At 52.9% G+C, this 20,763-nt stretch overlaps 1 protein-coding gene across 2 annotated transcripts in view; it reads left to right on the top strand.

The window, feature by feature from the left end:
• The window catches only part of Grid2ip (Grid2 interacting protein), a 29,016-nt gene extending 8,482 nt beyond the window's left edge, over window positions 1-20,534 (top strand). For both annotated transcript variants that reach the window (XM_032887068.1, XM_032887066.1), the window contains exons 2-21: window positions 94-342; window positions 526-611; window positions 1,818-1,887; window positions 2,735-2,829; window positions 3,048-3,231; window positions 5,200-5,354; window positions 8,187-8,327; window positions 9,038-9,135; window positions 9,321-9,438; window positions 10,564-10,919; window positions 11,476-11,892; window positions 14,646-14,733; window positions 15,364-15,441; window positions 15,981-16,177; window positions 16,466-16,621; window positions 16,761-16,847; window positions 17,655-17,784; window positions 17,880-17,998; window positions 20,105-20,269; window positions 20,463-20,534. In XM_032887068.1, coding sequence (XP_032742959.1) covers window positions 94-342; window positions 526-611; window positions 1,818-1,887; window positions 2,735-2,829; window positions 3,048-3,231; window positions 5,200-5,354; window positions 8,187-8,327; window positions 9,038-9,135; window positions 9,321-9,438; window positions 10,564-10,919; window positions 11,476-11,892; window positions 14,646-14,733; window positions 15,364-15,441; window positions 15,981-16,177; window positions 16,466-16,621; window positions 16,761-16,847; window positions 17,655-17,784; window positions 17,880-17,998; window positions 20,105-20,269; window positions 20,463-20,534 — 3,061 coding nt within the window. The remainder of the gene's footprint in view (window positions 1-93; window positions 343-525; window positions 612-1,817; window positions 1,888-2,734; window positions 2,830-3,047; window positions 3,232-5,199; window positions 5,355-8,186; window positions 8,328-9,037; window positions 9,136-9,320; window positions 9,439-10,563; window positions 10,920-11,475; window positions 11,893-14,645; window positions 14,734-15,363; window positions 15,442-15,980; window positions 16,178-16,465; window positions 16,622-16,760; window positions 16,848-17,654; window positions 17,785-17,879; window positions 17,999-20,104; window positions 20,270-20,462) is intronic.
• The last annotated feature ends 229 nt before the right edge of the window (window positions 20,535-20,763 follow it).

Below are 20,763 nucleotides of genomic sequence, written 5' to 3'. Positions count from 1 at the left end.
ACCCCTGGGAATGCGCAGAAGAGCCACTAGGAGGTGCCTTTGGAATGCACTTAGGGACCGCGCCTGACTCGGTGGTCCGCTCTTGCCTTGCAGGATCTTCATCCCCAAGAAGCACCGGGCGCGCTTTGACGAGGTGGTGTCTCAGGGTCTCCTGGGCAAGCTGTGCCGTGCTCGGAGGGCGCAGGGCGCGCAGCGTTTGCGCCGGAGCCGCAGCGAGGAGCGTCCGGAACGCCTCTTAGTGTCCACCCGCGCTAGCGCTGCGCCCCGCCGTCCGGATGAGCCGCCCCCGCGGAAGGCGGCCTCGCTGCTGGGCGGTCGCACTGGCCCTGGGGGTCCTCGCAGGTACGCACGGCGTGCGGGTGACAGCAGGGGACATCTCGTGACATTGCTTGGGTCTGAGTCCTGGGCATTGGGGTTTGTGAGGACAAGGACATGAGACATGTCCATCCCCTGAGCCCCGATCTTCTGTTCTCAGGGTGAGACAGGGAAACTCACCCATCTCCGACACATCTTTTCCTCCCACAGGACTGTTCGTGTCTATAAAGGCAACAAGAGTTTCGGCTTCACTCTGCGTGGCCATGGACCGGTCTGGATCGAGTCTGTCCTGCCTGGTGAGGGATGGACAGGTTCCCCTGAGTCCCTAAGATTGGGAATGAGGTGACAGACCCTGATGAAGCCCTCTCTGGTAATGCTGTCTATGCCTGCTAGTCACAGTGCATCCATTGCTAAGAAACAGAGAGTAAGGGCTGGGGAGATCGCTCAATGGTTAGAGCCACTGTTCTCTAAACACTTTGGATGCCTAGAACACATAAAATGCTAAGTGGGTATGATAACCTCCGGTAAGTCTAGCCTTGAAGGAAGGAGCTGGGGCTCTGGCAAGTTAGCCGTATGGGTGAACTCCAGGTTTGACTGGGAGACCCTGCCTCCGTGAACGAGGGGGAAGATAGATAGATGGAGGATGGTATCAGCCTCGGGCCCCTACATACGCAACCTCTCACTCTCTCTCTCTCTCTCTCTCTCTCTCTCTCTCTCTCTCTCTCTCTCTCTCTCTCTCTCTCACACACACACACACACACACACACACACACACCTACACAAATGAAGCCTTTTCCAGGCTTCTTTTAAAATTAAACTTATTTATTTTGAGGAGGAAGGATGGGACCACACATTTGGGGGGTGTGTGTGTGTGTGTGTGTGTGTGAGAGAGAGAGAGGAGAGAGAGAGAGAGAGAGAGAAGTGTGCGTGTGTGTGCATGTGAGTGTGAGTGTGTGTGCGCACTCGTGCATGTGTGTGAATGTGCACGCACACGCATGCGTGAGTGTGTGTGAGTATATGTGTGTCTGTGTGTGTGTGAGTATATGTGTGTCAGTGTGTGTGAGTGTATGTGTGAGAGTGTGTGTGTGAGTGTGTGTGTGTCAGTATGTGTGTGAGTGTGTGAGTGTGTGTGAGCATGTGTGTGTATGTGTGTCAGTGTGTGTGGGAGTGTGTGGGAGTGTGTGTGTGGTGTGAGTGTGTGTGTGTGTGTGTGTGTGTGTGTGTGTGTCACTGTGTGTGTGTGTGTGTGTGTGTGTGTGTGAAAGGTTAGAGGACAACTTGTAGGAGTTGTTCTGTCACGTAGGTCTCAGGGATCAAACTCAGACTTGGCAGCAAGCTTTCATACTCAGTAAACCATTTAGACAGCCCGAGCGTCGATTCTCACCTGTAAACCTGAAGAATGGTTATCTGGCTCGAACAGTGGGGTTGAGTAGGGGAGATTCCCATCCTAGTCCACTACATGGTGGTCGGCTGACTACATACGCTCTCTCTCTCTCCTTCAGGCAGCCCGGCTGAAAATGCATCCCTCAAGTCGGGTGACCGGATCCTCTTCCTCAATGGACTGGACATGAGGTCAGGAACCCCTGAGGAGTCTTGTGATTGTGGTGATAATTCTCTTGGGACACTAACAGTGACCCCATCCCCTTCTGACCTATGCCCTATGACCTATGCCTCTTCCACATAAAGCATCTTTTCCTGTCATACTGGGGATAAAACACAAGGTACTTGTATTAGGCAAACGCAATCTCAGCGCTACGTCCCCGGCATTTTATTTTGAGATAGTGCCTTACTCTGTATCCCAGGCTGACTTGGATGTGTAGCCCAGACTTGCCTTGAGTTCATGACAATCCACCTGCCTCTGGGAGCGCTGGGATGCAGTGTTAGTTATCATGCCTGGCTCCCAGACCCGTTTAAACCTTTTGTTTTGAGACAGGGCCTTGATTGGTTGTCCAGACAACTTGGACTTGCTATATAGTTCAGACTGGCTTTAAATTCTGCAAATCCTCCTGCCTCAACATCCCAAGTGCTGGGATTACGGTTGTGTGCCACCATGCTCACCCAATAGTGGGACTGCACTCCAATCCATCCTTACACTTCGCCAGTACCTCTAGTCCATTCTTCCAACCAAAAAATATTACAATGACATGTTGGGGACACATAACAAAGAGGACTGATCGTTTTGCTCTGGAAGGGCGCCCTGCCGAGCGTGACATAGGAAAAGTTCCTTCTTTGCCCAGAAATGCCAAAGGCAACAGCAGGCAAATCTGCCCAAAGCCTGGGGCTTCTACCGTATACAATCTTAACTTATATGAAAGTTGGGGTCCTGGCTAGTCCTACGCGAACAGTGGATTTGCTGGGTGGCCTCTACATGGTGGATAGAGCTCACTTGACAGGCCCTCCTGGGCCATCTCCTTTTCAGGAACTGCTCCCACGACAAGGTGGTGTCCATGTTGCAGGGCAGTGGCGCTATGCCCACGCTGGTGGTAGAGGAAGGACCGGTCCCTTTCGCCAGTGGTGAGACTGTCAAGCCATAGCGTTCCCAGGACTGTTTTGGTCGCTTCCCAGGGACGCCGCCAGGGGGTGCGATAGAGCCCAACGCGCAGCGTTCAATGCTGTTCAAAGCATTGCATGCCCCAGCTCACAAGGCTGCTGACCCCAGCTGTCTGGGAAGCAGCACCTACCTTGGTGACTCCGGGTCACCCGTGCCTCCCCATGCCTGTGGTTCCCCGCAGATTCAGACTCTCTGGATTCCCCGACCCGGGCGTCAGCTCTCACCTCACTGCAGTGGGTGGCGGACATCCTGCCTTCCAGTATCCGAGTCCAAGGGAGGACCTTCAGCCAGCAGCTGGACCACCTCCTCACTCCTCCCGAGCGCTATGGAGTCTGCCGGGCTCTCGAGAGCTTCTTCCAGCACAGGTGCCCTGGGAAGAGCGGTGGTAGGGATCTAACCTGTTTGTGCCCCACCCAAATTCCAGCTAAATGCTGGCCATCCCGTTCTCCCTGCTGGTAACGCCTCGGCCTCCTTAAGGTGGAGAGAAGGAAAACAATAGCTAGGATCAAGGGAGGAACCACTGACGCGCCCTAGAACAAACCTCAACTTTTACATCCATACCATCTTTAGTTTTGAGACCCAGTCTTGCTATGTCGTACCGGCTGTGCTGGAACTCAGAGAGACCAGCCTGCCTCTGCCTCCTCAGTGCTGAGATTAAAGGCCAGAGTCACCATGCCCAGCTAAATCTGGACTTTTAATACCTTGGGCAAATACACAGGTATTTGAAAAGCATTGAACGACTTGGGGCAGGCAGGGAAAGTTTATGGGACATCAAGAACCCTCAGTGGGCTCTTGGAATTAAAATCAATCAATCAGTCAATCACAGCTACAGCTGTCCTGGCTTGTGGCAATCCTTCTTCCTTCCCATTCATGTAAATTTGGCTTAAATGATCTTGTTAAAATATAATTCATACGATGGACAATTCAGTTACTTATTTTTAACTTTAAAAGAATTATGTGTATGGGTATTTTGCTTGCACTTAAGTGTACCACATGTGTGCAGTGCCCATGTAGGCCAGTAGAGGGCAACCCATCTTCTGGAACTAGAGTTACAGGTGTCTGTGAGCTGCCGGGTAGGTGCTGGGAACCGAACCTGGGTCCTCTGCAGGAGTAGCACATATGCTCTTAATCACGGAGCACTCTCTCGCTCACCACAGTTCATGCATTGACTGGTACAGTTGAGAGGTTTTAGGGATTGAGTATATGTGCAAGTAAATGTAACCATTACTATAGCGAATTTTGGAACTTTAGCCCATGTAAAAGGAATACCAGCAGTGTTCTGTGACAGCTTCTTCATCTCTATCCCCTGATCTTTCTTAAAAAACACCTTTTCAATTTATTGCATATGAGGGTGTGTGTGCATGCCGCAGTGTCCACAGGAGTCAGTGAGTTTGGCAGCAAACATCTTTATCTGCTGAGCCATCTCACCAGGCCCTACCACCCCCTGATCTTAAACAGGTCACACACAGCCTTACTCTGTACTTTCTGTATTTATTTGTATGTGGATGTATGCTCCCGGGCCTGCCTGTGAAGGTCAGAGGTCAAGCTTTGGGTGTGGGTCCTTGCTTTCCCACCTTGTTTGAGACAGGGTCTCATGGCTGCAAATGCCAAGGCCAGTTGCCCCGGGGGCTGCTGGGGATTCTCCTGTGTCCATCTCCCATCGCCCAGGGATATGATGGGATTAGAGGTGCTCAAGGTGCTATGTCAGGCTTTTACAGGACTTCTGGGGATCTGAACTCAATTCTTCACCCTTCCACGGCAAGCATGTGACCCACCATGATATCTCCCCAGCTCGATACATGTTATTTTTTTAAAGATTTATTTATTTATTATATATGAGTACACTATAGCTGTCTTCAGATACACCAGAAGAGGGCATCGGATCTCTTTACAGATGGTTGTGAGCCACCATGTGGTTGCTGGGAATTGAACTCATGACCTCTGGAAGAGCAGTCGGGTGCTCTTAATCGCTGAGCCATCTCTCCAGCCCCCGATACATGTTATTTTTAATCTCTGGTTTTATGGTCCAGAAAAGGAAAAAAGTTAAGTAGCTTGGGAAAACTCAGTTAGTTGGTAATCGGCAAGGCCAGAGTTTGACTATTATGTTTTCTGGGTGGTGGTGCTAGGACTTGAACTCGTAGCCTTGGGAATGTTAGGTACATGCTCTGCCAGTGAGCTAACATCCCAAGCCCAGCCTGCGGTTTGAATCAGAGCAGACTATCTCTGGAGAATGCTTTCCCGTCCTCTCTGTGGGCTGAATTCTGGGGGTGGGGGCTGGAACCACCACCTCATCCACAGCCCTGAGTGCTGAGCGTCTGCACTCCCACCTGCAGGAACATCGACACCCTCATCGTGGACGTCTACCCTGTTCTGGACACCCCTGCCAAGCAGGTGCTCTGGCAGTTCCTGTACCAGCTGCTGACCTATGAGGAGCAGGAGCTGTGTCAAGAGAAGATTGCCTGCTTTCTTGGCTACACCGCCATGACAGGTAAGCAGTCCCTGGGAGTGACTGGCAGATCCCCTGCCTGTCGGGTGAACGAGCAGACACCTGCTCTTGTCTCCCGGAGGTCTGGCAGCCCCTCCTGGCCTCTCCCTCACGTATGTATGCCTACTGTCAGGCGCCTGGTAACACAGGGGAGCTTGGCTGGGAGGAGAGCCCCCGCCTGCTTCATCCTTCATATAGCAGACAGCACAACCGGGAACTGCTCATTTGTTCCTTCCTCTTCCTCTTCCTCCTCTCTCCTCTCTCAAACATGGTCTCGCACAGACAAGCTGACCTCAAACTCTTGTGTAGCCCAGGCTGGCCTTGAACTCCTGACCCTCCTGCCTCCATCTCCCAAGTGCTGGGATTATGGGTGTGTGCCGCCACAGTCCGGTTTTCTTTTTCCATGGATGGGGACAGAGTCCAGGGTCTTGCTCATGCTAAGCAAGTGCTTGCCCAATGCTCCCTCCTTGTTTGGAGAATTCACAGCCAGGTATAATGGCTCAGGCATGTAACTTGGCCTCAGCACTTGGGGAGGCTGAGGCAGGAAGACTGTAAGTTTGGGGCCAGCCTTAGACTCACTATGTAGCCCATAGTGAGACCGTGTCTCTGAAGGAAGACAGGGGCTGTGAATGACTGATAGACATAGCGCTTGTTGAGCAAGCAGGAGGTTTGGAGTTCAGATTCCCAGGACCCATGTAAATGCCAGGTGGGTGAGGCAGCCCACCTGGAATACAGGCATTTGGGAACAGGGGACCTGTAGAGTGTAGGTTTTGCTACCCAGCTTTAAGCTCCAAGTGGACCGTGCTACCTGGGTGGAACCCTGCCCAGGTTCCCTCATCTGCAGATGAAACACACACACACACACATTAGCTTGTTTTTCAACCTGCCTTATTGGTTCCATTGCTGGGCTCCTCTAACCAGCTCAGCACCCTAAATCTGCCCTCGACTTTAGTTGCCCAGTTACCTTCTCCTTGTTCAGCAACCCAAAACCTCCCTCAGCTTAGTTGCGGTTCTAATCTCCTGCCTGAGGAAGCAGCTGTGGTCGCTCTGCCTGAGATCTCACCTTTTCCCCCTCTGAAGCATGGCGAAATCTCCCTTCCTCTTTCTGCATCTCTTAGCCTGCCTGAGGGGACCTTGAAGTCCCGCCTCTTTCCTTCTGCCCAGCAGTTGGCCCTTGGCATCTTCATTGATCAATCAAGAACCAACAGGGGAACAGGACCTTAGCATCTGAACCACCCCCTACAGGGACCCCTGGGACAAACTCACTAGCCAGATTAGCAAACTACATGACAAACTCTGGGTTCAGGTGAGAAACCCCTCAGTGTATAAGGTGCAGAGTGACCGGAGAGCAACCTCTGACCTCTGAATGCGTACACAGGCACACGTGTGCTGGACACACACACACACACACACACACACACACACACACACACACATGCAAATATGCACATGTGTAAACACTTTTCAATCCACCTGTCCCATTCCCTGTTTACAAATTCATCAGTACACATCACCTGGGTCATGAGCCACAGTCAGATCAACCTGGCTGGTAGACTCCAGTGCACAAGCAAACGTCTGAGGGTCTGCTGGGCCACCTGCAGACTCATTTTTCCACTGCCACGTACTCTATTGGAGCATGTCCCCCACGTGCCTAAAAACTCCAGCACTTGGGGCTGTGCGAGTGCAGGGACCGACCCAAGTTCGAGTCCCCAGAACCCATGTAAACACCGATGACCATTGCGTCCCACCTGCTGCAGACACTGCAGGTGCTATGGCAGCGTCTGCAGATCTGCTGACCCTTCGTGTTTTTAATGTACCCACTCCCCACAGCTCGGAGGACTGGGGAGGGATGGAGACTTTTAGCCTGAAGCTCCAGGTCCCCAAGAGGGCAGCATGTGCCCAGAACCTTGTCAGTTTGCCCTAATGAGTTCTTCTGGGTATCAGTCAGCAGCACAGAGTAAGCCAGGGTGTGAAGTATGGTTCCTAAGAAGAGCCTGCTGGGACAGAGCAGCCTCCACTGCGTTTCCCATCCTTCAGCTGCTCTTCCTGCTTTGGATACCTGGATCCTGTTTGCGCACCACCCTAAAAGGCTGGGGATGCACTGCATTTCAGTGGTAGAGTCATTGCTTAGAATCACCCTAATAAGGGGCTGGAGCATGGCTCAGTGGTAGAGCCCCTGCCTAGAATCCCCCAGTGAGGGGCTGGGGGCGTGGCTCAGGGGTAGAGCCCCTGCCTAGAATCCCCCAGTGAGGGGCTGGGGTGTGGCTCAGTGGTAGAGCCCCTGCCTAGAATCCCCCAGTGAGGAGCTGGGGGCGTGGCTCAGTGGTAGAGCCCCTGCCTAGAATCCCCCAGTGAGGGGCTGGGGGCGTGGCTCAGTGGTAGAGCCCCTGCCTAGAATCCTCCAGTGAGGGGCTGGGGGCGTGGCTCAGTGGTAGAGCACCTGCCTAGAATCCAGTGAGGGGCTGGGGGCGTGGCTCAGTGGTAGAACTCCTGCCTAGAATCCTCCAATGATGGGCTGGGGTGTGACTCAGTGGTAGAGCCCCTGCCTAGAATCATTCAATGAGGAGCTGGGGTGTGGCTCAGTGGTGGAGCCCCTGCCTAGAATCCCCTAGTGAGGGGCTGGGGGCGTGGTTCAGTGGTAAAGCAGTTGGCAATCATGTACAAAGCACTGGGTTTTATTTTCAGTATGACTTAGGAAAAACTGTAGTGTTACTCAGGAAGACCTGATGGTCCAGAGGCAACATTTTGGTGGTATGAGTTCTTCCCTCTTTTCCCTTGATTGTGGAAGTTGACAAGACAAGGGCCTTGTGACAATTCTTGCCTATCCCACCACAGAACCTGAATCCTCACTGGACCTGGAGCCAGAGTCCACACCGGAGCCCACACCGGAGCCACAACCACGGAGTTCCCTGAGGGCGTCTTCCATGTGCCGTCGAAGTCTGCGCTCCCAGGGCCTGGAGGCCAGCCACAGCTGTGGTAATGCCCCACGTGGAAAGGCTGGAGCTGCTGTCCTCTCCTGTAGAATGCTCTGAGTGAAACCATGAGTGTGTTAGCCAGGGTTCTCTAGAGGGACAGAACCCACAGAATGAAGTTCAATCCCAAAGAGGGTTTATTACATTGGGTTCCGTAAGGGTTGCACAGTCCCAACAATGGCCGTCGGCATGCTGGAGAGGCTGGACACCCAGAAGCTGCTCAGTCCTTCAGCTGGAGGCATCTGTGGTCTCAACCTAGTTGTGAAGGCCTGGAGGATTCCAAAGAGCTGCTCATCCAGTCTACATTGGGAGCCTGAAGAATCTGGGTTCTGATGGCTATAGCAGCGGGAGCAGCAGAAGCAGCAGCAGCTACAGCAGCAGCAGTAGGCTAGATCCACTTGCCAGCAAGGAGGGAAGGCAGGCAGGCGAAGTACTGTTTTTCCATCATTTCTTTATAGCTGAGCTGCAGCAGGAAGGTCTTGCCCATCCTGGAATAGTTGAGTCTTCCCTTCTCAGTCAATCCTTCCAGACAGTGTGTTCACAGACCTGCCTAGAAATGTGACTCAGCTGATTCCAGACCCGGCTTTGCTGACAACCCAGACTAAACGATCGCGCTGAGGAAATAAGATAGTGAGGCTGAGTGGAGGCTGTGCAGGCCTTGACTGATCCGTAGAGCTCAGACATAATCAGATTTCCATGGTGCCTTCCTTGCAGGTCCTGGTGACTGCTCTGAGATGCCCTTACCTCTGATCCCGGGCGAGCGTCAGGCTGGCGATGGCACATCCCTCCCGGAAACCCCAAATCCCAAAATGGTGAGGCCTTTCTGCCTTCCAGATGTCAGTGATCATGGGTGTGGGTGACCAAAAGTGTCGTGGAGACCAAAGTGTCCCAGAGGCGATTGATTTCAGGTTGGGGCATGGGCCATGTGTGGTCTCTAAGGTCCTAGTGAGACCACAGGGAGCAGTACAAGGTTGGACTCCTCTCCGTTGTCCCCTAGATGTCAGCAGTCTATGCAGAGCTTGAATCTCGACTGAACAGTGGCTTCAAGGGGAAGATAGGGACCGTCTCCAAATCCCGGGCCTCTCCACCAGTCCCCAGCCTGGTAGGCACATCAGGTATGGCCTCAGCCAACTTCTGGTCCTGAGCAGGTACTGGCTTCTATTCCTCTAGCTCCCTGTCTGTCTGTCATCTGTACTCCCAGACATACTCCTAAAAGGTGTGCAGCTGGGTCACAGGGGAGCCTGGAGACTCCATGCCTATGTAATAATAGTTCATCAAGGTTGGCTCGTCCCGGCCCCTCACTTGTCTGTCCTTTGCGGTCTTCACTCCAGCTGGTGATGTGGAAAAGCAGAGTGTCCCCCCAAACAAGTCCCTGAGTCAGCATGTGGCTCTCGGATACACTGTAAAGGGCACACATTGCCTCGTGAGTGGTACAACCAGGGAGGTCGTCTCTCTGCAGTCAAGACCAGCTGTGCCTATAACACGGTCCTGCCATCTCAGTTACTCAGGGAGCTGAGGCAGGAGGATCACAGTTCAAGGCCTGTTGGACTACAGAATGAGTTCAGGGCCAGTCTGGAAAACGTTATCAAGATCCTGCCTCAAAACTTTCAAAAGTGGAGCTCGGGGCGCAGTTGACAGACTGTTTGCCTGGCATTCATGAGGCCCTGGGTTCTATCCCCCAGCACCAGATAAAATAAATGGGGGGTAGCGGGGCACACCTGTGATCTAGCATCCAGGATGTGGAAGCAGGAGGATTAGACGTTGTTCAAAGTTATCTTCAACCTACTAGGAGGTTCAAGGCTAGCCTAGCTACATGAGACTATTGTTTTAAAACAAACTTTTTAAGTGGGAAAAAAGGGTTTTGGAGATATAGATATAACCAAATGGCACTTGCTTGGAATATGCAAGGCTTTGGTCTCCACTACTGAAAAAAAAAAAAAGCGTGGGGGTGGGGAGTGGGGGAGGGAGGGCAGGGATGACTGATGGAACACACCCATCCTTCTGAGCTTTGCTGGGCAGGGGTGAAGCCTCACGACCCTTGCCTGAAGCCTACCTGAGAATTCGTCATGGGTCTGAGGCCTTTGAGATACGTTCCCAGATGAGCTAGGGTATGGCATGAAATGAAGCCGAGAGATAGCACAGAAAGAAAGCACGGCTTAGGACCGACAGCCCCAACGCACTGTTCTACGCCCTACTGGGCACTGGCTGATAGGCTTCCTCTCCTTCCACCACCAATCAAGGGCCCAGGACCCTGTCTGGAGTCTCATGGCCCAGTGACCGGCTCCTGCCTTCCCCCTGCTATGATCCGCTGTGCTCTGGGGGTCTGGCCTCTCCCAGCAGCTCGGAGTCCCACCCCTACGCCAGCCTGGACAGCAGCAGAGCGCCCTCCCCACAGCCAGGCCTTGGATCCATCCACCCCGACAGCCCCCCAAGCCCAGACCCCATCCGGCCGCCCAGTCGCAGGAAGCTCTTCGCCTTCTCGCGCCCCGTGCGGAGCCGAGACACAGATCGCTTCCTGGATGTGCTGAGCGAGCAGCTGGGCCCCCGCGTCACCATTGTGGATGACTTCCTGACACCTGAGAATGACTATGAGGAGGTGGGCATGCGAGTGGGCGTAGACAGTCAGGGGTGGAGGTCTATAGAGCTACGGGGTCCCCCAGAAAGTCTGCAGGAGGCCTGTTTCACTGCAGACTGCCTCAAACTGCTTCAAAACCTGCTTCAGTCTGTGCTGGTCTATGACAGGCTACCCCAGTCCGTGCCTGGAGCTACCCCAAGTTATTCTCTGTTCATACTTATCCCACCCTTGCCTGAGGCTATTGTACATATTTTACCTCAGGTTACCCCATTTGTCATCTTAGGATACCCAGCTCACAGCCACGGGGCAAAAATCACTTCTGTGCTTTTTCCTGGGGATATCCTATCTTTTCCCTAAGGCTACCCCCATATATGTACTGTGTCTTAGGCCAGCCCATTCTTTGTCCCAATCTGTCCTCCATGCACCTCAGGCTATCCCATTCACAACCTCAGGCTGAGGTATGGGACTGCTATCCTGGCCCCTGGCTTCTCTTGCTTCCCCCTCGTTTCCGCACTTGACCCGGGCTCCAGGCTGCAGGGCTCCAGCCTCACTTCCCACTTGCTTTCCCCCGGGGCAGATGAGCTTCCATGATGATCAGGGCAGCTTTGTGACCAATGAGAGGAGCAGCGCTAGCGAGTGTGTCAGCAGCAGCGAGGAGGGCAGTTCTCTGACCTACTCCTCCATCTCGGACCACATCCCCCCACCCCCGCTCAGCCCCCCGCCGCCACCGCCCCTGCCTTTCCACGACCCCAAACCCGGCTCCCGAACCTCCGATGGTCCCCGAGGTCCCCCTCAGTCATTGACCAAACCCCTCACCCAGATCAGCCATCCAGTCCCACCCCCGCCCCCACCCCCTCTACCGCCACCTGTGCCCTGTGCACCCCCCATGATATCCCGAGGCGTGGGCCACCGCCGCAGCGAGACCAGCCACATGAGCGTCAAGCGCTTACGCTGGGAACAGGTGGAGAACTCAGAAGGCACCATCTGGGGTCAGGTAGGTGGCCTGGGGACCGGTGGCTCTCTCAACTGGGTGAATGGTCTAGACAGTAACGTAAAAGGCAAGATCCATCTTCCTGATCTCAGGCTCCTCCTCCTCCCCCTCCTCCTCCTCCTCCTCCTCCTCCTCTTCCTCCTCCTCCTCTTCCTTAGTCTTTTTTAAAAATTGCATTTATTGGGGTTGGGGATTTAGCTCAGTGGTAGAGCACTTGCCTAGCCAGCGCAAGGCCCTGGGTTCGGTCCCCAGCTCCGAAAAAAAAAAAAAGAAAGAAAGAAAAAATTGCATTTATTAAGTTGGGGGGGGGCATGGGTGTAGAGGTCAAAGGGCAGCATTTATTTATTTCATCACATAAACCCCAGGGATTGAACCCAGGTCATCAAACTAGTGAAAGCAACTTTAGCTGCTGAGCCATCTCACCAGTCCCTGGCCTCTTCTAACAGCAACTAGAATATTCCTTGGTCCTTCTCTCCCTGAGAAGAGAAGTGACCACGGTATCTCCAAGCCAAAAGCACAGTGGGGAGTTCTGGAAATACCACCCTGCCCTCCTGCAAAACCCATTGCCCCTGAACTACCTCTCTTACTCGTGGCAATCCTCCTGCCTCAGCACCCCCCAAAGTGCTGGTAAGCTAGGTGGAGTGGCTCATGCCCATAATTCCAGCACTTAGGAGGCTGAGGCAAGAGGATTGCTGTGAGTTCAACTTTGAGGCTAACCTGGGCTACATAGATTCTACCCTAGCAAGAAAGGCCTGTGCCTCTCCTCAGGGGCTGGGACTAGGGGGTGTGGCTCAGCAGTACAGAGCTGGCTTCTGATGCTTAAGGTCCTGGATTCCACTCCCAGCACATAAATCAGGCATCATACTGCATGTCTGTAATCCCAAGGCTTGGGAGGTGAAAGCAGGAGGGTCAGAAGTCCAAGGCCAGTCCTGTCTATACAGTGAGTTTGAGGCCAGCCTGACCTACAAATCTCAAAGAGAAGGGAAAACTTCTTATCTTGGGTTCCTGGAGACCATATTCCTACCATCCTGAGGTAAGTCCACAAGCTTGCTCTCCAGTGTCGCCTCTCTGGTCACCAAGGCTGAACATACCTGGCTACCCTTCCTGCCAGGCATCCCTGCCCAGCAGCCTTGTTCTGAGACTGTCTCTCTATTTGTCTCTCTTCCCTCAGCCCTAAGCTCATCCCCAGTCCAAGCGCCTCAGGGCCATCACAGGTGGTCACCGCCTGCATAAACCACCCCAGCCCTGCGGTCTAGAGTCCAGCTCCTGGCCTGTCATAGCTTCAGCTCCCCTCACATCAGCTCAGCCTGCCTGAGGCAGTTCTGGGATGATCCCATTTCCTGCAAAGGAGATCCTCAAGCAGGGTGTGGTGGTACACACCAGTCATCCAGCAGTCAGTAGGCTGGGGAAAGAGGATCATGAGTTCAAGGCCTGCCTGGGTTACATAGCAAGCCCTTATCTGAACATGGGGGAAGAAGGGCGTTGGAGGATTGTTCTCAGTGGATAATGCCTGTCATGCAAGGGTCACGACCCGAGTTTGAACCCCAACACCCCTGTGAAAATCTGGACATGCTGGTGTACATCTGTATCCTAGGTGACAGACCCCTGAAGCTGGCCAGCTAATTTAACCAATTGGTAGAGCTCTAGGTTTAATGAAGAGATGATCTCAAAAATATAGGGTAGATGGACCTAAAGAGATAGCTCAATGGGTAAGAGCATTTACTGGTCAAGCATGAGGACCTGAGTTCAAATATCCAGCATCCATGTTAAAAAAAAAAAAAAACAAGGGTTGGGGATTTAGCTCAGTGGTAGAGCGCTTGCCTAGGAAGCGCAAGGCCCTGGGTTCGGTTCCCAGCTCCGAAAAAAAGAACCAAAAAAAAAAAAAACAAAAACAAAAACAAAAGGCAGCACAGGATAAAGACAACTGATGTCTACCACTGTCCTCACACATGTGTACACATCTGGCATATGTGTGCACACAAAAGGAGACCTCTTGGATGTCACCATCACCCTCCCTCTTCATGGATAGAGTTCCAAGAACAGCTGCCTTACTGACCAGAAGGGGAGTTCGTTTCTTAGGTTATAACTTGGAATATGCAGCATTTCTGTGTGTGTGTGTGCGTGTGTGTGTGTGTGTGTGTGTGTGTGTGTGTGTGTGTGTGTGTGTGTGCGCGCACACACATGAGTGCCCTCAGAGGCCAGTAAGAGCAACCCCTGAAGCTGGGGTTGGCAGCTGTTGTGAACTGTCAGATGTGGGTGCTGGGAACCACATTCAGGCCCTCTACCTAAGGAAGTATTCTTTATTATATATAAGTACACTGTAGTTGTCTTCAGACACACCAGAAGAGGGCATCGGATCTCTTTACAGATGGTTGTGAGCCACCATGTGGTTGCTGGGATTTGAACTCATTCCTTCCACTTCCTTCAGCCCCTTTCTATTTTTGGCCCCGGTTTATTTTTTCCTTCCTTCCTCCCTTTCTATTTTTATTTTTTGAGACCAGGTCTCACTGTGTGGACCAGGCTAGCCTGGAATTCACAGGGACCTCTGCTTCTTGAGTTCTGCGATTAAAGGGGTGTGCACACATCCAGTTTCTATCTAGTGCTTCCCGCCTGCACCCCCTCTTGCTCTTGCCTTCCTCATGGACCTCCTGGACCCTATCTCTTTGGGGGTCCTCAGGATGGATTCCAGAGGACAAAGGCAGGCTAGTTGCCTGGACTTTCCCTGCTCTGACGGTCTCATGATTGATCTTTTGCAGCTCGGGGAAGACTCTGACTATGACAAGCTGAGTGACATGGTAAAATACCTGGACCTGGAGCTCCACTTCGGCACCCAAAAACCTCCAAGTGAGCCACGCTGCCAGCTGCCTTCTGCCTTCTAGCTTCCGGTTCCCAGAGCAAACACCTCTTGATACTATGTCTCCAAACTTTCAAGCCCTCCTGCTTGCATGAGTGAATCCCTTAACCATCCTGCAAGCTAGATCTCGGAACCGCTTTCACTTCTTAATGTGGCAGCCCAGAAAGGCTAGGTAGCTTGCACCAAGTCACAAAGCCATGATAGGATGAGCATCCTTTTCAGTCTCCCTCTCGCCCTTGTCCTTTCTAGGTATTTCCCTGTAGTGGTCGAGTGTGCCTCCAAGCAGTCAGTAGTCAGTTCTTAAAAGCACCACAAACTCAGGAAGTGGTTGGTTTTCATTGTTCAGCCTGAGGGGTGCAGGGAAGAGGGCCTGTGGGGAGACAGCAGTGTGGGGTCAGACAAGCCGAGTGCTAAATGCCTTAGGCTGGACCTGCGGGGCCACGACTGAAAGGATGAGGAATGAGGAGGAATTTGGATGCCTGGAGCTGATGTAGTTAAAGTGATGCATGCTGGGGTGGGGGTGAGGAGAGTTCCTTGACCACACCTCTCCCTTGGCCCTGCCACCGCAGCCCTAGTCTAGCCTCTCATTCCCCATTAAACTGTACAGTTTTCCCTTCCAGAGCCAGTGCCTGGCCCCGAGCCCTTCAGGAAGAAGGAAGTAGTGGAGATCTTGTCCCACAAGAAGGCCTACAATACCTGTGAGAAGCTTTAGGGGCCCCGCCCTCAGGGACACGAAAGCTGAGATCGGCAAAGGGGTGGGAAGATCGAAATTAAGGAGTGGGGACTGGTACGGGTCGGTTAGGCTACTAAAAGAAGCCGGCTCTCAGGGTAGCAGGATCCCCAATCTGTACTCAGGTGTACTTCTAGACACCCTCTATTGGCCACGCCCACCACAGTGGGTTCCTTAGTCCTGGCCCTGCCTCCAATCACATTGTCAACTTCGCGTCCCTCCTAGTTCCACGCCCCGCCCACAGGTCTCACCCATCTACCAGGTATCTGTTTTGGGGGATCTCGCCCCTCTCCTGTCAATCTCCCAGATCCCTACCCTAGTCTCTGGCTACTCCTATGCCACGCCCTTCTCTGCTACGTATTTCTCTTGGGCCCCTCCTCACTATCCTCCTACCAATAGCGTCGCCGAATCAAGTCCCTTCTCTTCCCTGAGGCTGCCCCCCACCTAATTTGGGCCCCGCCCTCTCCAGGTCCCCGCCCCCATCTCACCCTACTCCCCCTCCCTCAGCTATCCTCCTAGCGCACCTGAAGCTGACCCCTGGCGAGCTGCGGCAAGTGCTCATGAGCATGGAGCCGCGGCGCCTGGAGCCTGCTCATCTGGCGCAGCTGCTGCTCTTCGCTCCGGACGCCGATGAGGAACAGCGATATCAGGCTTTCAGAGAGGCTCCCGGTCGCCTCAGTGAGCCGGACCAGTTCGTCCTGCAGGTACTACACCATGGCTAGGGCGCTTTCCCCTGCGCTCCCTCTGTAGTCAGAAGTTGGCTTTCTGGTCCAGGTCCCTTGAAGACTGCCCCTGGCTTCTGAGTCCCTTTTAACTCCTTTGATGGCATGTTCCCACCTGAGATCAAGGCAGACGCGACCAGACTGTCCCCAGGATCGTGCTAATTTTTCCTAAGGGGTACCTTGCTCATCTGTCAGAGGACTCACTCCCCAGGCTGGGTAGAAGGTTCCGGCTGGGGAATGGATGAATCCTGGCCCCTGACTTTCCTGCAGATGCTGTCGGTTCCTGAATACAAGACCCGCCTGCGCAGTCTACACTTCCAGGCTACCTTGCAGGAGAAGACAGAGGAGATACGAGGCAGCCTCGAGTGCCTGCGACAGGCGTCTCTGGAGCTCAAAAACAGCCGGAAACTCGCCAAGATCCTGGAGGTCAAGCCATTTCCCATCCCTGTTCGTTTAATCTGATCGTTTTGTCTCCTGGGGCTCCCAGCCAGGAGATCAGAACCTACGCATGGGGATGGGGCAGGATGAGCATCTGGACCGGATCACCCTACTTTTCTTCCCACAGTTCGTGTTGGCCATGGGTAACTATCTCAACGATGGACAGCCCAAGACCAACAAGACCACTGGCTTCAAGATCAACTTCCTGACAGAGGTGAGGGCCAGGCAGCCACACCTACTTTAGCTACCAGACTTGGAGGCGGAGTCAAGTTATAGCAGCTGAGCCAAGAGTGGTGGCATGGACCTGTAATCCCATCATTTAGAAGGTCGAGGCAAGAGTTCTGGTCTAACATGATATATAAGATCCTGGCTCGGGGGTTGGGGATTTAGCTCAGTGAGGACCTGGGTTCGGTCCCCAGCTCCGAAAAAAAAAAGAAAAAAAAAAAAAAAAGATCCTGGCTCACACAACAGGACATGTTCTAAAGATTTATTTATTTATTATTTATATGAATACACTGTCGCTGTCTGCAGATGCAGCAGAAGAAGGCATCAGATCCCATTAAAGATGGTTGTGAGCCACCATGTGGGTGCTGGGAATTGAACTCAGGACCTCTGGAAGAGAAGTCAGTGCTCTTAACCACTGAGCCATCTCTCCAGCCCTACAGGGCATGTTCTTTTTTTTTTTTTTTTGGAGCTGGGGACTGAACCCAGGGCCTTGCGCTTGCCAGGCAAGCGCTCTACCACTGAGCTAAATCCCCAACCTTTTACAGGGCATGTTCTAATGGGAGAAGAAAACATCACGTCACAATGTTCATAGGCCCCGATGTACCTACCCAAAGGGTAGAAGTGTACAAGGTTGTTTCTCCAGCCCAGCTCCAGGATCTAGGAAAGGAGAGTGGGGAGAGAATTTGAAAAGAGTATCATGTCTAAGAATTCTGGGAATACAGAAAAAGCTGGTATCGTGTGACCAGAAGTTTGGTGAGGAACTTTGAGAACCTTATGTGTTGGGTATCCCTTGCAGCTAAACTCCACCAAGACAGTGGATGGGAAATCCACCTTTCTGCACATCCTTGCCAAATCACTAAGCCAGCACTTCCCTGAGCTCCTGGGCTTTGCCCAGGACCTGCCCACTGTGCCCCTGGCTGCCAAAGGTAGGCTGGGTGCATGGGTGAGGGAGGCAGATGCATGCCGCCCTGAGCTGGGAGATGCAGCCCCCATAAGACCTTGCTTCTTTCCTTACATACAGTGAACCAGCGAGCTCTGACTGGCGACCTGGCTGACCTCCATGACACCGTCAGTGAGATTCAGGTGGCCTGCCAGAGCATGGTCCCCTCCAGCGAGGACAGGTTTGCTGTGGTCATGACTGTATCCTCTGATCAGCTGGTCCAGCGCAAGCCTGGACCCTGGTACGGCTAGGTAAAGCTGACTACATATGGCTCTAGTGGTCAGTGTGGATCCTCGCAGACACTCCAGGCAGAAGCTGTTGTGTGCCCAGGGATCCTGGGAGAGGTTCCATCCTACGTTATTTAGAATCCCAGCTGCTTATGCAAAGCAAGACCCGAGGGTGGACTTCTTTTCTGTATGTGATGCTGGGTATTGAACTATACGGGTACACAGGCATAGGTGTAGGTACAGGGGCTGAGCCATGTTGCCAGCCTGTCACTGGCGGGTCCTAGGATAGTAGCCAAGCCTTGTCCTCAGCCCCTGTGAGATTCTAGGCAAGAGCTCCACCACTGAGCTCTACACTAGCTTCTCACTAGGTGATTCTAGGCAGACACCGAACTATACTCCCAGGCCCTAACTGACCATTCAAGGCTGTCACTGAGCTGCATCTGTAGCACAATTCACACACACACACACACACACACACACACACACACATATAATTTATCTATTTTTTTTTTTATGCTGGAAATTGAATTCAGGACAATGAACTCTGCCAATGAAGTATATACCAGGCTGGCCTCAAATTTACTCTATAGCCCAGGCAGGCCTTGAAATGACAGTTCTCTGGCCTTATCCTCCTGCCAAGTGTCTGGGATGACAGGTCTCTGCCAATAGGCCCACCCATAGTTCCCAAAGTCATGGATATGTTGTCGACTATCTGTCCTTAAGAATGGCGGAGCCCGGATTTGAATCACAAAGACACAGGAGAAGCCTGGCCAGTCAGGCCCTATAAATCGAAAGCAAGGTGAGAGACCGAGACGTAGGGGAGATTGAATCTAGAGCCTTCTGTATGCTAAATAATTGCTCTCCACTGGACTGTACGCCTTGAATCAGGGCCACTGAGTTTTTCCCCAGGAGTTACTTACAGTGTGCCAGATGCTGTCTTAAATCTTGGAGGCCCTTAGAGGGAACAAGGGCCTTGGAGGACAGAGACAGTGAACATTTGAACGGTTTTACTTAATAACAAAAAGGAGGTGATTAAGAAAAAAGAAAGAGCTGGGCAGTGGTGATGCAGGCTTTTAATCCCAGCTCTTGGGAGGCAGAGGCAGGCAGATCTCTGAGTTTGAGGCCAGCCTGGTCTACAGAGTGAGTTCCAGGACAGCCAGAGCTACAGCACAGCGAAACTCTGTCTCGAAAACACAAAGGAGGGGTTGGGGATTTGGCTCAGTGGTAGAGCGCTTACCTAGGAAGCGCAAGGTCCTGGGTTCGGTCCCCAGTCCCGAAAAAAGAAAAAAAAAAAAAAAGAAAACACAAAGGAAAAGATAAAAAAAGAAAAGAAAACAGAAAGAGGAGGAGAGGAAGGAAGTGGAGAAAGGAAAAGAGAAAAAAGTCTGCTGTGGCGTTGCACACACGTACGTACTCAGAGGTAGAGGCAGGAGGATCAAGAGTTCAAGGTCATGCAGGCTCAGCTTTTTTGCCCGTTCTAAGCCCGCCTGAGTTACAAGAAATCCTGTGTCAAACACAAACCAAAGTGTCAGACGGACGGACAGGGTTGGTCCAAGCGAATGGTCTGAGAAGTGGGCAGTGAGCCCCACACACCGGGACTCAGACCTGGAATCCCAGCACCCAGGATGCTGAGGTAAGAGGATCCAGAGTTAAAGGCCAACCTGGGCTACGTAACAAGATCCTGTCTAAAAAAAACAAAACAAAGCAGAAAGGACAACAAAACAAACAACACACCAGGGTCAAGAAACCACTAAGCAGAAGCCTTGTGGAATAGCAGCTGGCTGTGGAGAGAACAGGAGAAGGCTTCAGCTATTCCGAATGTGCATTAATTATGCATGGAGTTAAGGACTGGTGGCCCGGAAGGTGAGGATGGGGCTGGAAGAGGTGGTAGGGGTGGGGAGGTGATGATAGGGGAAGTGGAAGGAGAGGGGTTGGTGTGGGGGTTATAGCCTGGTTCTCTGCCTGCAGAAAGGAAGATTCCTTCAGAGAGCTAATGGAGTAGCTAGGGTTATCTGGGTTCACAGTCCAGACAAGGAGGGTAAAGCACCCAGGGCTGTTTCCTTGACCAAGATCCTGTAGTCCTTTCTGGAAACAGCACAGCCAGCTCTGCGAGCATTGGATGGACTGCAGCGCGAGGCCATGGAAGAGCTAGGGAAGGCACTGGCCTTCTTCGGAGAGGACTCCAAGGCCACTACCTCAGAGGCCTTCTTCGGCATCTTTTCAGAATTCATGAGTAAATTTGAGGTGAGCCAGGGTGGAGGCCGGAGAGGCCTCTGAAGGGATGTGGGGCTCGGAAGGATGCTAGTGGGTGGCACATCTCCTGTCTCTGGTGGAATGCAGCCGACAACCTCAGCACCAACCATCTGGGTGCAAGAAGGGGCGGGAGGGGTGTCCGAGATGGATGCTGGACCCACTGACCACTCCTCCCCATCTCCAGAGAGCCCTCAGTGACCTGCAGGCAGGGGATGGCCCACGAAGCTCGGGGATGGTTTCACCCCTGGCCTGGTGAGAGCATCTTCTGCAGTCTGAGCACGGAGACCAAAGCTGGAGGCTGCACCCCAGAGGAACGTCACAGGGTCCAGGGTACTTGATCATGCATCTTGGCCGCACGAAGGGCTGGGGTGCAGTGGGGGCTGCAGCCATGTGTCTCCAGCTACCTCAGCTGCCGAGTTCTGCCTGGCCCTCCTTTGCCCATCCTCCTTGGTCTTCCAGAAGGCCTCCCTGGCTTCCGGTGGCCA

Source organism: Rattus rattus, chromosome 16 (assembly GCF_011064425.1).
Source record: "Rattus rattus isolate New Zealand chromosome 16, Rrattus_CSIRO_v1, whole genome shotgun sequence".
NCBI lineage: Eukaryota > Metazoa > Chordata > Mammalia > Rodentia > Muridae > Rattus > Rattus rattus.
This window is presented reverse-complemented; position numbering and strand designations above follow the sequence as displayed.